At 41.0% G+C, this 17,124-nt stretch overlaps 1 protein-coding gene across 7 annotated transcripts in view; it reads left to right on the top strand.

Moving 5' to 3' along the window:
• The window catches only part of nlgn1 (neuroligin 1), a 361,678-nt gene extending 346,523 nt beyond the window's left edge, over positions 1-15,155 (top strand). For all 7 annotated transcript variants that reach the window (XM_078259490.1, XM_078259485.1, XM_078259486.1 and 4 more), the window contains 7 exons: positions 5,839-6,024; positions 7,317-7,583; positions 7,682-8,043; positions 9,238-9,398; positions 12,726-12,882; positions 13,233-13,310; positions 14,559-15,155. In XM_078259490.1, the coding sequence (XP_078115616.1) occupies positions 5,839-6,024; positions 7,317-7,583; positions 7,682-8,043; positions 9,238-9,398; positions 12,726-12,882; positions 13,233-13,310; positions 14,559-15,155 (1,808 nt within the window). The remainder of the gene's footprint in view (positions 1-5,838; positions 6,025-7,316; positions 7,584-7,681; positions 8,044-9,237; positions 9,399-12,725; positions 12,883-13,232; positions 13,311-14,558) is intronic.
• The last annotated feature ends 1,969 nt before the right edge of the window (positions 15,156-17,124 follow it).

Below are 17,124 nucleotides of genomic sequence, written 5' to 3' on the forward strand. Positions count from 1 at the left end.
AGGCCTATGTGACAGTTAAGTTCTGCCACCAAAAAGGTGAAACGGTGACATATGTTAAGTTTAGGCACCAAAACGACTGATAAGATATACAAAAAGGTTTGTGGTTTCGGTTTCAATCACTTCTGGGACACGAACATCGCTTCCCTGGGTGAAAGTCCTGTGTTTCGGGGTCTTATGTATGTTCTCCGATCATATGTACTTCGGGCAGTAAAGGGCTCTGCCTTACAGCAAACGTCAATGTGGGGCTTACAGTGCTAAATACGTGGAATACATACAAATTACTTACTTTTTGTAGCTATATGTACAAATAGTTAATGAGAGCAGCCTATAATAAGCAACTGTTGGTTATATGTCAATGTTCTGTTCTGAACTTGTTTCCGCTGCTCCCAAATGGAAAAAAAAATCAGTTATTGCATCAGTGTTATTGCATTCTGAAGAAAAATACTGGCCGCAGTGGCCGTAATCACATTCACTCTCACTAGCCACTTTGATGGGTGGCATGCCTTTATATTGTAACACGGGTGGCTGGAGTACTGTGCCACTGTTCCGCCGTCCGACACAGAAACAAAGCTGTGTACACAAAATAGCAGCTAGTGAAAATGCTAGTGGCTAGTAGCTTTGGAAAACCACTAGCCTGGCTTGTGAGCAAAAATGTGAATGTCAAGCCCTGTTGATATTATAGCATGCCTTAAAAAAAATCTTATATATATCTATCTTATATGTTTGTTCCAACATTTTATTAGGCCTACAGAAAGATACCTCAGAATTTTTCTTTTTTATTTGTGCTGTTTCAGAATATTTTTTCACCTTAACAGATGTTTTAATTCCAATATTACAGGAGATACATGGAAGGAATTACATTTGACAAACTCCCATTATACTTTGAGGGAATATATAGGCATGATATAGTTATAACATAATGAATTTGAATTCAAATATATGGGCAGTTTAACACAGTTTAACACTGTCATCTGAGTCCCCTGAGTCTATTTTTCTACAGTGACTGAAACAGGAATTCCCTTCCATCATTTGGAACACAACAGCCGTCCGCCAATTTCTTTTCAGTCATTAAGTCTTTCTTTCAGTCCCTATATTTTCCTTTTATTTCCTCTATATCTGTCTTGCTTTGTCTCCTCCAGCCTCACTTCTGTGTGCTTGTTTATCTAGGTACATTGTCCAACTCGGTCTCTTTATCTTCCACACCATCTTCCCCTTTCATTTTGCTTTCTGAATTTGCTTTCGATTTTACTGACTGTAATGTCAGTGTACCTGCTTCAGTGATGGTGTGTTTTCGCCCTCCCTTTTTCTTCTGCTGCACTTTCTTATTCTGTCTGTCTTGACACGAAGAGTCAAAAAGACAGATGGTGAAAGAGAGGGAGAACATAGAGAGGATTATTGTATATAGACCGTGGCTGTGGAAAAAAAGATGTGTGCAGAGAAAAAAAGTATTTAAAAAAATCCCATCTTTTCTCTTCGTCGCGTTCTCTCTCTGGTTCGATTGAGATAGTGGGGATAAAAGCTGGATTCCTGGATCAGGGTTCACCTTAATATTGTCATCCCGGGGAGCTTAGAGGCCGAGCTGCCGTATCACAGTCTCAGTGATCATGGACGGTGGCTTTTAGCCAAACCTTAGACATAGACATGTGTGATCTATCCTACGCAGGGGAGGAAAATGGAGCGTGTCTGGCTTCATAGAAGCTGAACGGCTAATAAAACTCTCAACATTTACAGCACGTCGCCAAAGACTTATAAGTATTATAAGCTCACAGTAAATACCATGCAGCACTGAGGAAACTGAAGTGGCATGTTAAGGTATTTCATTCGATCCTATGAAAGCTATGAAGTTCTTTTCATTTATATTGTTCTTTTTTGATTTACCTTATTTAACCTGTTCCTGTTTGTCTTTTTTAGTCACCTTTCTTTTTTAATACTGTTTATTTATTGTCTCATCAGTCAGTGCCTAAGATAAATCTTAATAATCCCAAAGTGGTCTAAAAACAAACCGAACAAATTCATACTGCATAAAGTTATTATAAAGTTATTTTTTCTGTTGGCATGTTGAACAGATATATCTCTCCAAGACAAACTATAGCAAGGGCTCAAAAGCTGCAATGGGATACAGTGCTTTATGTTATACACTTTGTAAATTCATTTAAAAAATAAATCCCTACAAATTAAGGTTTTTCTCTCTTTGCTCTTTATAGAGCATAATATAATTAAAAAACAGTAAAGTGTAACAATACACATCTTAATTGCTTTGCTGCAGTTTTAATATCACACAATCTTCTTCCTTTCATTCAAATGCATTCCATCTACTCACTAAGAACCAATTGTCAGCAAATCTGTAAATCATCTATTCTACACTGCTGCATTACCCGAGGCTAACAGAGCAGTATGCATGCACCGTAACCTGCAGCCACTGCTCTGTGCTTTTGCATGTGTGTGTGCGTCCATCCATTGGTTTCCTTATGAGGACTAATTGTCCTTGCAAGACAAGAGAAGAAAAAATAATCAGTTTTAGGTCTTCAGATATTCCAAATCAATCATGCTTGTGCTTTGTTTGCATCTGCGTCTGTCTGTGTGTGTGTGTGTGTGTGTGTGTGTGTGTGTGTGTGTGTGTGTGTGTGTGTGTGTGTGTGTGTGGGAGGGAGAGCGGGAGTGCACTGCCCCACTGCCCCATCACTGTTGGCGAACTAATCATTCTTCCTGCCTTGCTCTTTGTGATTGCCAGCCCATCCCTGCACTGCAGCTAAATTGAATCAATTAAAATATTTTTTGTAGATGTCTGCTGTTGCTTCCACACAATTAGGCTTTGATCAAGAAACACACAAATAAATAAATAAATAAGCCAGGGGAAAGGGAATAGAAAAGGAATGAACTCAATTAAATAGTCAGGCGAGGGACGTGCCTGTCTGCTACTGTCAGTGAGATTTCTGTGAGTGAATGAGTGTGTGTGTGTGTGTGTGTGTGTGTGTGTGTGTGTGTGTGTGTGTGTGTGTGTGTGTGTGTGTGTGTGTGTGTGTGTTTGCATGTGGATGCAAATGTACTGTATTTGTCTGTGAGGGAGTCTACACAAACTGTGAGAGAGAGAGAGGAGAGAGAGCTTGTACAGCAGGATGCTACTTGTGAACTGATGACATCATGACAGAATACATTTGTATGTGTGTGTGTGTGTGTGTGTGTGCGTGCGTGTCCTTTATATAGATCCGACATCCTCTGTATAACATTATCAATTATGAACATCATAAACATAATATATGCATTATGTTAACTATAATCACACTATCGTGTGCTATTTGCATAAATACATCTAATTAGAGTCAAATTAATCTATACCATTGTGTAATATGCAATGAAAATGCATAGAATTTTTGTAGAATGGATGGGGCTTACACTCATGACGTTTATTCACAGAGCAGTGATGACATCATTCCTTTCTGCATTCTTCCTCAGAGGCATTCTTCCAGGTGTATTTATACATGTGGCCTGAATGCATCCCTGTGGAAATGAACTGTAGTGTTGACTGACACTGGCTTAGGAGCACTCCATTTAGCCACAGAGTAGGACAATGGTGAGAATAAGAACATGAAAGAAGACAGGGGAGGAAGTATGTGAGTGAAGTACAGTAAGTGAGGGTTGGTGAGTGGGTGTGGGGGACTCCCTGGATGCCTATAGCAGGTAATGCTTTTAGCATGGAAATCAGAGGGAGGTGGTGATGGTGGTGGTGGTGGTGACGTCAGTGGTGGCGCGGCGTTGGACATTAAATTGCTCTGAAAGACCAGAGCTTCCCTGTGGGTATACACTCACACTGGATTTATGCAACCACATTGAGCAGGAGTACCTGAGAGGTTTAATTGGGAGGGGGAAAATAGATTGGGTATGGGGGTATAGATGGACGACCCGTTCTCACTCCTAATTCGTAAAATACGTTCGCTTAGGCAGTGGCTCTCAGCGTCAGATACGATGCAAAAAGCACCCTTCAGTGTATGTATGGAACGCACCGGGCAGAGCAGCAGCATGACCGCAGCGATGTAAGATGATGTAGCGAGTAGTAGAAAGACCGTAATGCCGCGTAAGGAGGTTGGTTGGGGGTGGTGGATGGGTCAAATAACACAGGACTTTCACCCAGGAGACCGGGGTTCCTGTCCTGTTCACGGTTCCGCGTGTCACAGAAACATACATTTTATAACCCCACCCATGAGCTTTTCCTAGACCTAACTGTCCCATTCTTGTGCTGCATGTCAGTCAGTACATCCCGACTCAGAATGTCAAAAGTGACGTCAAGTGTTCTGATGCTAAAGGAGAATGAATAACGCCAAAAGCGTCCATTTTTTACGCGATGGGAGAGTGAGAATGTGTTGAGATGGAGGTGGGGGTGGAGAGGAAGTCGTTTTGTTTTGAAGCAGGTTGATACTGTGATTATATGGGCCCTTGTAAGGACTTCGTAAGAATAGCCTATATGTCATAGTTAGATGCAGAGTTAGGGCAATAAAGGCTGAAACTGATCTATTGAAGAATCCTTATTATTGTTTTCTTCATGCAAACATATTTTTGGCTCGGAAAATAGAAAATGAACCAACTTACAACATCTTATTTGCTTGGGCCAACTGAGAGGACTTATGAATGTTGTTCATTTGCTACAATATATTCATTTAATTCTTTCTTTTCTCTTTACTTTGAGAAAACAAATCCATTTTTCTCTGAACAAACAAAGAGCGGTTTTCATGACACATGACTCTATCTCATCAACATCCTACTGTTAATTCTATTTGAGGCTGGATCATAGATTTAGACACGTCTCTCTCCAAAATGAGCCTGCCTGTGTTATATTTAGCGTATCCACACTTTAAGTGGCTCTACAGGGCAATAACTCTTGTTTTATTGCAGCAAATTATCAAACAGCCATGTAGCCTTGTATACGTGAGAAATATGCCTCGTTATCTACTGGCATTTGTGCTTGGATGATCCAAAAGTAGATTATTGTTTATTTTATTTTAATCATGGAAATCAAAAAGAAAATAAGTGGAAAAAATAGTCCCTGGTGGTCTTTCTTTTTCATTTCATGAGGGATAATTCCCTGCAAACCTATACTTTTTTCTTTTTTAAATCCATGTGAAAACAAAAGTAAAATGTGAAAAGTTGATTTCACATTGTGAATATATATCTTAATATCCATATCAAGTCATGTTTGTGTTATCCCTCCTACCTATTTGATTGCCTTATCTTATCTATTCAAGTTGACATAGTTATGACAATGTAGAGGAAAAATCAAAAACTCATGGGGTACTGCTTCTGATAATAACATAGTTACAGAGCACTTTCACAGTAACAACATCACAGAGACCACATACATTAACTCCTCTCCTCTGTCCTGTCCTGTCACAATTCATCTCTTGTCTTTCTCACCAAGGTTACATTGTAACAACTGATCATTTATTTCATTGAAGAGTTTGCTTGTAATAGCTGTTAGTGTACTATTTTATTTAAAAATCAAACATTTTGCTTTGAACTTGGATATTTCTATGTCAACTCATGTAGGGATTCTTACAGAACAATTTCCCATTTCTCAAAAGGAATAACTTTAGCAACAATTTGTCATTTGAGAAGTTTTTGGTTACACCATTATACATTCTCTTAAACCAGTACCATCTCTTATCGAAAGCACACATGATATTTAATAGATGCATTTTTTTAAAGGAGGGAATTCCTCTTGTCATTGCTTTTTATATACATGTGTTAGTAGGTGAAGTACTGTTGAATCCTTCTGCTTAAGACACTAATAACAATAAAAAGAAGAATACGACTAACATCTCCTCTGTTCTTTGTCCTCTCGTGCAGGGTTCCTGAGTACAGGTGACCAGGCAGCCAAAGGGAATTACGGTTTGCTGGACCAGATCCAGGCTCTGCGTTGGACCAGTGAGAACATTGCAGCCTTTGGCGGTGACCCATTACGTATCACTGTGTTTGGCTCAGGCGCTGGAGCTTCCTGTGTCAACCTGCTTACGCTGTCTCACTACTCCGAGGGCAACCGCTGGAGCAACTCTACCAAAGGTAAAAATCACAAGTCACCGGGGAATTTACATGGGATCTTCATGTATATTTAGGTATGCATGCAGTAGCCTATTGTATGTGCAGCTCAGTGGTGTGTGTCCATGTGAGTGCTTGGTGCAGAGGAAACTCAACACAGTTTAATTTTGAAGATGCTGCTTTTAGTATGCCTTTGTTTTGGCCACATGCAGGTAAAAGTAGATCATGTAAAGAAAAGTAGTCATGCTCATTTTCAGATTCATACTTGTATTTTGGGTTTCTACTAGAGCGTGTTTACATGTGTTGTCGGATTTTCATTTTAAACGTGGCCAAAACGTCAAATAATTAAAGGTATTTTAGAAACCCCCGTGAGCTAAAACGTTTAGATTTCCAACTGTTTTTAACTCTCCGGTTTCAACAGTTTTTTCTACTCTCGGTTAAGTATTACGCAACTCTAAGCAGGCCTTTTATGATTGGTCATCTGCTCCAGATAGGCAGGACTGGAGTGTTTTTTTTACTATGCTACTGTGGTGGTGTTGACATTGTCCCATGTAGCTACATGCTAACGGCAGTAAAATGTCATCGGTGTTGTTAAATTCTCCTCAATTCCAGGTCACATTACTCCTAAACATTCACGGTTATGTAGTACTCAGTAGCTACATGCTAACAGCAGTAAAAGTTTTTTTTTTGTTTTTTTTTCGTTTTTTTTTATATTAAAGCATGTAAACATGTTCTAATACAAACACAACATACAAGTAAAACCCTGAACCCTGGGGTATATTCTAATGTGCCTGCATTTAACATGGGAAGGGAAACCAAATCAGATCTTTTTTAATCCTACAGCAGCCCACAAAAATCTGTCTGCCTTGTCTTATTTCACACTGTGTGGATTGGTAGGCTTCAGATAACTAAATGTGTACAAGCACTGAAAAATTGTGTTTTTCATGATATATCCCCTATAATGTATGATTGTGTGCCTTGAGTGGAACATTTTGTACTCATGTGGGAGCTGCTTTTCTAGCATTTAACTATACCCCCCCCATACTGTGATAATGAGATAATGCTACTTGAGTTCAGATAGTGTTGTTTCCACCAGGTTAAACAAACTACTGTTGTTTTGAGGGTATGGTAGGTAGACACACCTCAAGCTGTAGCAATGTAAATGTAGCCTGCATCACCACTGAAAACTGAAAAAAAATCTCCAGATTCCCTTTGGGTCTGGTTATAAGAAAGAGTTCCAGAATGATAATTTGTTGCTTTGTTTCCTACTCTGCTGTTTTTGTCTCCAGGACTGTTTCAGAGGGCCATCGCCCAGAGTGGCACAGCTCTGTCCAGCTGGGCTGTCAGTTTTCAGCCAGCCAAGTATGCCCGGATGCTGGCCCGTAAGGTGGGCTGTAACTTGGAGGACACTGTAGAGCTTGTGGGGTGTCTTCAGAGAAAACATTACAAGGAGCTGGTAGATCAAGACATCCAGCCAGCCCGCTACCACATCGCCTTTGGACCTGTTATTGATGGAGATGTTATACCTGATGACCCTCAAATACTCATGGAGCAAGGTATCAAATCACTTCACTTAACTTAAGAGCAGGCAATTTCCAACAATGTCCTTACCCTATATTTGTGCTTTTTAACAACCTGCACCATCTCTTTCAAGGTGAGTTCCTCAACTACGATATAATGCTGGGAGTTAACCAGGGCGAGGGCCTTAAATTCGTGGAACTTATCGTGGACAACGAAAATGGCGTTCAGGCTAACGACTTTGACTACGCCGTGTCTAGCTTTGTGGATGACCTGTATGGCTACCCAGAGGGTAAAGACATCCTCCGAGAGACCATCAAGTTCATGTACACAGACTGGGCCGACAGGCACAACCCGGAGACCCGCCGGAAAACACTGTTGGCTCTTTTCACCGATCACCAGTGGGTGGCACCGGCTGTCGCCACAGCTGACCTGCACTCCAGCTTTGGGTCACCGACATACTTCTATGCCTTCTACCACCACTGTCAGACTGAACAGGTGGGTCTCTGGCTGTCTGGGTAATGGTACATCTACTTTATGGAGTTACAAAATACTTCTGGTTTGTTCTATGTTCCTGTTCACAGAGATAAGAACATAAAAAGCCATAATCTAAGATCAAACAGAAATATTATAAAGAGTAAGATTTGTGTGTAAATTACTGCATTTAAATATCAGTTACTCATACTGTATCAACTCTAAAGGTGCTTTCAAGTAGTCTAGTTCCAGATCTCTGAATTACCATCAACATTTCTGATTTCGGCGATTCAAATTTGGAGCTCATTGACTGGAACGTTTCCCCCAGAGTTTAGTAGGCGGGATTAAGAATGGTCATCTTCCTACATAGCTAACTCTCTACCTAGCCACATCAATGTATAATAGCGACAATTTAGACAAAAAGTGTGGATGAGAATGGACGAAGCTGTACGTAGAACTAACAACTAATGTTTAGGTAACTGCTCCTACCAATTGCTACTGGAGCTTTCCTGTAAACCAAAATATAAACACCACTTGCAATTGCATGAGCTGAAAAGAAAATTGATGAACAAGCTTGCATTTAAATTGAAAAGAAATAAAACATTTCCCTTCACATTATTGATACAAATTTGAACTTGTTTTACCAGCCACAAACAGGCATGGTACAACTACAAATGGTATCCCTGTCTAACTAAGAACATGCACAGATAATGTGTGTGTTGAGTGCGTCTACTAAGACTCTGCACTGATCTCAGAATTTACCAGGAACTCAAGTTCATCCTGTTTTTTTTTTACACAGTTGACTCTGTATGAAGTTCAAATATTGTCAACTCATGCCGGCATGTCTTTGTCTCAGTTTGCACCATGTGGAGCAAACTAGCATGTTTTTGCATCCATTCACATCTTCCTATTGACTTTGTGTGAAAACTCATCACCTCTGAAATTTGCATTTTCCTCGGCTTAAACACACCTTGAGGCTTTAAATGTTCAAACAGATCCATTGTACAAAATTTACTTTTCCATAATTACTGTAAAGCAGACAGCCAGAATAGGCTTCTGTTGTGTCAGATTTAGGTAGAAATCTGCTTCTGATTGTTTTCTGTGTCTCTGTGTATGGTCACAATATTCACTGTGTGTCAGCATAAAAAATAATGCCTTTCAGTATCCTGTATCTTTCACATGTAATAATACTGATCTGATTTATCTGCTGCTCATTAGGTACCACCGTGGGCAGATGCAGCACATGGAGATGAGATCCCTTATGTGTTCGGCCTACCGATGATTGGACCAACAGAGCTCTTTCCCTGCAACTTCTCCAAGAATGACGTGATGCTCAGTGCCGTGGTCATGACCTACTGGACAAACTTTGCCAAAACAGGGTATGATGGCACTACCAAGGGCCAATACAACTTACTTTCTATGTGTTATCCCCATGGCCTGGGACAGTGCCATCATAACTCTGTCAAAGCCTGTTAACAGAGTTTAAATGTACTGTAAATTAGTTTGAAAATTCAGATTTACGCATTAAGTGAAGTAGCTGGGGGGATTAGAGAAACCTGGTTTCTGTAATCAGGTTAGGAGATTAGAAAAAACCTTTTTTCTGTAACCAGAGTACGGGATTAAAAAAAACCTGGTTTCTGGGGCGCATGGGTAGCTCACCTGTTTAAGCGTGCGCCCCATGTACAGAGGCTTAGTACTTGTCGCGGTGGCCATTATTACATGGGGGCACATGCTCTACCAGGTGAGCTAGAGGCCGCCCAGAGAAACCTGGTTTCTGTAATTAGAGTTGGGGATTAGAGAAACCTGGTTTCTGTAATTAGAGTTGGGGAATTAGGGAAACCTGGTTTCTGTAATCGTGTTGGGGGATCAGAAAAACCCGGAATCTGTAATGGGAGTAGGCAATTAGATAAACCTGGTTTCTGTAATGGGATTAGGGGATAAGAGAAACCTGGTTTCCCCAGGTAGATTTCTCCTGGGTAATGTCAATGTCTTAGCTATGTATAGGTTGTCGGGTTTCCAATCAGTTCAAGTACCTATGTGCATAACAAAGACTTCAGTAAGTGGGACTGGAACTGCAGAGCGGGTAGATAAAAGGGGAAAGGGGAAAAGGGCGGCTGTAGCTCTTGTGGTCGAACGGTCCTCCACCAATCGTAAGGTCGGTGGTTCCATCCTGGCCCTAAATGTCCAAGTGTTCTTGGGCAAAACACTGAACCCTGAATTGCTCTTGATGCTAGGCCATCTTCGATCATCATGCGTCATGTATCAGCGTGAATGGTGAGCCGGTGGCACCTTGTATGGTAGCCTTAGCCACTGAGGATGAATGCGTGTGAATGGGGTGAATGGTGCCGGTAGTGTTTTAGTGACTAGAAAAGCGCTGTAGAAGTGCAGTCCATTTACCATGAAAGGAGAAATTATTATAGATCATCAAAGTCTAAATAAGTCGGTTTGCACTGCTGAATGTTTAACTAATTGTTAAATTCAGACACTTTCTTGCTGTGAGGGAACGCTACGGCCTCCCTGCATGTCCTCCTCAGCCTGCTCCCACACAGAGACACACACCAAATAAAATGTAATTAAAAAATAAAGGACTGCCACAGTGTCTTCTCTCACTGGTACAGTCAAAATAAGAAATTCATGCTTTTAAAACAAGGTCAGATAGAGAAGTCTGATTACTACCTGCTGCATGAGCTCTGTCAGGCTGTAATGCACTGTGAACATCTTTTTACTGAAACAAGGTATTCTCCAAATAATCTATTTGATTTACAAGCTACTGTATGTTCATATACATAACATATACATAGCATAACATATACATAGCATAACACATAAAGGTCAGCCACAGGGTTATTTAAATAATGTTGACATTTGTTCTGCAATTTGTCTTACAGCACTTGACAACATGCAATAATCATTACAATACCATGAACTAATTGATAATTTCATTGTAATTGTGTTTCCTCAATATTAACCTACAGTATATTTGATGACCAGGAGTAGTGAATTGTTGCTATCATGTTTTATGGACTGCATAGTGTAATTGGTATTCTATGCACCCTCTACTCTCTACATATCTTCAAATACATTCTTAATTAATGGTTGTAGCCTGAAGAGTGACATTCTCGATGGGACAAAATTAAAATCCTTTTCTCCCCCCCTTCTGTCACACGCTGCCTTAGAGCATATAGTCATGGCGGTAATTGTTTTTTGGGAGCGTAATGGGGGGACATTGGCTTTTTCAGTGCACTGCCCAGTAGCCCTGAGGGGAAGAGAAAGGCACTAATGATCTACATATATAACCCCAAATTGACATAGAATGCCGGGTACCTGGGAGATTTATGCCGCCAATTTGAATGGTTAAGCGTATTCCTGATGAGCTCTGGCTGGCTCCATATGCCGCTCTCAGACAATGGGGCTCTCAGTGTGTCTGAATGGGCCTCCATAGCTCACATTGCTGGCTCTGTTCTGCAAAGATTAAGTGTAAGGGGGTCTTTTTAGCACAGGATCTCATGCAGAATGTGCTCAGTAAACTATACTTAATATAAGGGGGTTCATACAGGGTTACAGTGTACTCCATTGTTGTGTTATTGTGGCTCAATTCTAATGTTTGGTACATAACGCTAAAATAGTAGCTATGTCTTATAGCAACCACTGAAGCATATGCTTTATGGAAATTATCAGCATGGTTGAACTGCATCTTGATTCTATACCCAAACATATTCCTTGGCTGGAAGTCTTTTTATGTAGATATTATATATAAATAGGTTCACTCTCAACAAGACATCCATAATTTAAAAAATGCAAATTTCTTTTTAGTATTTGAGTAAAACTTCAAATAAGGGAAACTTCTGAGGTTATTAGCTATCTCAAGACATTTTCATTCAATCAGACTCTTTAGAAAACCAATCATCTGTCAGCAATAATACCCCTTTTGACCTTTTTTTGATTTTATCAGGTGTGATATCTTAGAAACTGTTGATTAATATTTGACAAAACCTGGAGGCTGCATCTCAGCACTGCATTCCAGTATTTTCATAATTACATGGATTAGCCTGAGGGAGATGCTACACATATTTTTAATAAACAGACCACTCCACCTTTAGTTTAAATTTAGTTTTTTTCCTGTGCCATAAAGTAAACAAATAAAAAGTGACATAACTATTTCTGATTGGGTAAGGAGAGTACTGCATCTTTAACAACATGGTCTCATGGCAGCTTGTTAAATGGTCACGTTATTATATTATATCTATTGATTCGTGTACAAGGACACGTTTATGTTGTTTTTTTCGTGGTGGTCAGCACATAATGGGAAGCATCTATACGGAGGTTGGGTTTAGGAAAAGAAGAACGGGGAAAGGACACGTCACACGACGAGACACGATTTGCGGTCTCTGGGGGACGTGCGACAACAACGGGATGGTTGTGTTTAGTAAGAACCACGGGGAAATGAAACGGCACACGTGGGACATGATCCCCGGGGTGAAAGTCCTGTGTTGTTTGACCCATCCACCACCCCAACCAACCTTCTTGCGCGGATTTTCCGCATTTCATACTACTCGCTAACGTAGTCGTTGCTGCTGTGAGACTGGGTTGTCTTTAGTGGGAGGCAATGTGCATGTGTATGGTTCTGCCATGAGACCATTAGCAGATCTCATCTCTCTGTGAATTATTTCATTAGAAACTATTTCCTCCTTCTATCTTATTGTCAGGGATCCAAACCAGCCTGTCCCCCAGGACACCAAGTTCATCCACACCAAGCCCAATCGCTTTGAAGAAGTGGCTTGGACACGCTACAACCAGAAAGACCAGCTTTACCTACACATTGGCCTGAAGCCCCGGGTAAAAGAGCACTACCGTGCCAACAAGGTACAGTTAGATATTACGAAATGCACTTTATGTTGTAGTTATAGTTATACATAGCTAAACAGATATAGTTGGTAGATTTGGACAGCTCAGGCAAACTCTAAATAAGAATGACACTTTTGTTGATCTGATATTTGGGTTTGGGGCAAATTATTTCAATGCCTTATTTTACTTCAATTCAAAGCAAAGCTTAACCATTAAGATTAAGTTGAGATATTAGCATACAAGTTGTCAGAATAACTACATTCCAATGTAATGTCATATTGATTTTGGTATGCTCCTCTCAAGACACTTCTTATATTTGGTTTCTATTCATTCTCTCTCCCACTTCATATTTTCTCTCCTCTCCTCAGGTCAACTTGTGGTTGGAGCTGGTTCCTCATCTGCACAGCCTCAACGAGGTCACACAGCTCATCCCCACCACCACCAAGGTTGGTACTAAACCATATATATATAACCATATATATCTCATTCGGCTTCTGAAAAATTAACTACCTGAGTTAAAGTAGACCCAAGCAACTTAAAAAAGGAATTTTAAAGTGCAATATAGATTGTCCTATCCAATCCTGCCCTCGGTGCCTCTTGTGAGCTCTTACATACGTGGTTTGGCATGACATGATTGACATGTTAGAAATTGAAGTGCTAGAAGATCAAATGCTTCTTTTAAGCCACACACAGCTATAGTTTTAGTATGGTGAGGAGGAAATTCACATCTGTCAACATATACATCAGCTTTACTATCAGTTGTCATAGGGATTCCATACGTTCTAATCCCAAAAACAGCATATCAGGTGTCATCAATTAATACAAATCTAGTTTTAAGAGTTTTGGGCCACCCAATCTATTGCTAAATGTTGTGTTAGCTGGGGCCTTTCTGTGTGGAGTTTGCACGTTCTCTTTGTGCCTGCGTGGGTTTGCAACCTGTCCAGGATGTAGCCCACCTCCCGTCCTCCCCGCAACCCTCAAGGATAAGCGGGTATAGCTAATGGATGGATCTTTTGAAATTTGATTTGATTAAACATGATTTGTATGCCATTATCTATATATTGGATATGTTGTATTGTCCTCATCAGAGGAACAACACCAATTGTCAATTGTTCAAATGCATGACTCAACATTTTGTGAAATACACTTCTTTGCTGAGAGTTAGACGGATACAACTCTCATATGTGTGCATTATGTATGGATCTAGAGCAATGAGTTGATTAGCTTTGCATTAAGACTTTGAGCTTAGGTAAAACAGCCCCACTCTGCCCAATGTTAATCAGGTCAATACACAAACAGAAAACAAAACAAAAAGTGATGTTGTGGTTTTATAAGAAGTTACTTTCTATGTTTGGACAGAGCTAGGCTTGCTGCTTTTTTTTCTGATTTCTATCTTTATGCTAATCTAAGCTAGGCACCTTATGGCTACAGAACAAATTATAATGTGCAAGAGGGCCAAAAACCCAACATTTCCAATAATGAAGGTGTTAAGACCAAAGCTTGGCTTTTTAACTAAATACCTGCACTGGGTCGGAATGGACTGGAAGTGTGCAGAGACTCTATTTCTCAAATAAATCTGATAAAAAAGTGTGTTAGCATGAAGAAGATTGAACTTTCTCAAACACTATATCCTTGAACATCGTTTAAACTCTTAAAATCAATTACATACTGACTGTTGTTCTTCCTGTCTTCAGATCCCTCAACCGGAGGCTACCAATCGCACCCCGAAGACTAAGGTTCTGGCAACCAAGCGCCCTAACCCGAGTCCATTCCCCACTGAGACCCAGGACAGCCACAACCAGCCACACCTGGTGGACCAGCGTGACTACTCCACTGAGCTGTCAGTGACCATCGCTGTAGGAGCTTCCCTGCTCTTCCTCAACATTCTAGCCTTCGCCGCCCTTTACTACAAGAAGGACAAACGCCGGCATGACGTCCACAGGCGCTGCAGCCCCCAGCGGAGCGCCGCCAACGACCTGGCTCACACTCAAGAGGAGGAGATCATGTCCCTGCAGATGAAGCAGCACTCAGACCTGGACTGCAGGGGAGTGGGCGACTCCCTGCACCCGCACGACGTGGTGCTGAGGACTGCCTGCCCGCCTGACTACACTCTGGCAATGAGGCGCTCACCGGACGACATCCCACTTATGACACCAAACACCATAACCATGATCCCCAGCACCATGGGGGGGCTCACCTCACTCCACTCTTTCAACACCTTCCCCAGCAGCGGGCAGAATAACACCCTGCCCCATCCGCACCCACACTCACACTCCACCACCCGGGTATAGCCCTGTGGATGCACCCACGCAGGCTGGACTCTGATGGCTGAGGCAAAAAGCTAACGGCACTGCTGCAGCAGAGACTTAAGGCCGACATGCTGACAACCACAGAGCTGTCAGGAGCTGAAACGCCAGCCTGGAGTTGCCAGACACCCATGGAATTACACTGGGATTGTACAACACCCTGTTAATACCTGAGGGAATATAGTCAAGGGATTTCTGGGGGTTTGGACCAGAGGAAAAAAATAATAATAATGTTTTTGTAGAAAAAAAAAGAAAAAAGTACAAATAAGGAGTTTAAGAAAAACAACCTCACAAGCTAAAACAAAGAGGAGGATGTTTTTAATTATTATTTTTGTTCTGATATTGCAGCAAAACATGGTACAGTAAACTACTTTTTCTTTCTAATGACAATGGCCTTCGGGAAATTTTGACAAATGACTGCTTGACAGTATTATCTGGAAGCAGAACAGAGCATCAGACACGTCTCGGAGGTGAGAAGAGGGGAGCACTTTGTAAAAGAAAGAAAATATTGTTCTCCTTTGGCATCGCACAGCAGATTACTCTGTTGTGGGGCACAGAGTAGATGCGGTGCAAACCAATTTAGGCATGTGTTAACTTCATAAATGGAGGCTATGTAAGATAAAGCAAAAATAATTGTTGAATAGATCAAAAGAAGGACTGGAAACTTCAAGGAAAAAAAGAAACCCTGTATGCACAATGGAACCATTTTGAGGAAAAAAATGTCACAGATACTTTTCATCCATTTATTTTTGAGGATCAGGAACAATTTTATTGTATAGAACCTATTTACATATCTAGATCTGTACACTAAGCACCAGGCTGTTTAAGCCCTCTTCTCTTGGGGGGTGGGTGGGTGGGGGGTCTATACTGCAAACCTGCCAGCAGGACTGTACCAGTGGGAATCGAGGATCCACCTACTGGCTTTCTGGCAGTTCCAACTTCAACACAGAGAGCTGGGGGACAAAGGATAATTGGATATTTTAGCACGATGCGCATGACAATTTATCTGCTTGATGGCTGCTCTGCTGATTATGTCATTATTAAGAATAATTTTCACCCTTTCCCTTGCATTGGAGCAATTTCAGACGGATTTGCTGATTGGATTACAGGAAAACACACACCCTTGCAGGACCATGGAAAATACAGTTCCAGGTTGTGAATGTTGTGGCTGGGGATATGGTAAAACTTTCTTGCATAACATAATATAGCTTGAGTGGAGCTGGGCATATAAGGACTAGTTTTGTACTCTGTGTGTTGGTACTACTTTTTGATAGTGGTGAAATCACATTACACTGTATCAATCAAACTCATTGTACCTTCAGTTGAGATCAATGTTCTTTGCTATTCTACCTATTGGACCACTTTTCCATATAGAAGTAATTACCTGCACCGTTTATTCCATTGCCCACTTTTTTTTTTTCTTTAACTGAAAGGTGTTGATTAAGTGACACAGTGGATGCCCATTGGTATATAAAAAAAGAGGATGAAAGTAGTGGAAAATATGGTAAAAGAGTGAATCTCTTGGCTATATAGCTTTTATTTTACTTAATCCAGCCAGGTTCTGTAGAGCTGTTTGAAACCTGAATGCCTGTACATGACTTCTGTAAGTCAAAGGCCAAGCACAGACAGATCACATTGGGTGGAACTCTTTGGAAATGCACAGCAGGTGGATGAGAGGAAGAGCTAGGGTCAGGCTAGGCCAATTCTCGTGGTGCACTCTTCATCTAGTTTTTACCATTAGCCAAGGTTGATTGATTTGTGGAGGCACATTGCATTATGGGAAGAAAGAAGAAAGGCCTCCCATAGCAGCTGGGAGCCACAGTCAACCCTCTTTACCTCACTTTAAAGAGCTACTACTTTTCTTCTTTTGTCCCCACTCTTTTTCTACTTAAGATTCTCTACTGTCTCATCTTTTATACTGAGCTGACAGGTTGGGCTGTTAGCAAAACGGTTT

This window comes from Sander vitreus, chromosome 9 (assembly GCF_031162955.1).
Source record: "Sander vitreus isolate 19-12246 chromosome 9, sanVit1, whole genome shotgun sequence".
Classification (NCBI taxonomy): domain Eukaryota; kingdom Metazoa; phylum Chordata; class Actinopteri; order Perciformes; family Percidae; genus Sander; species Sander vitreus.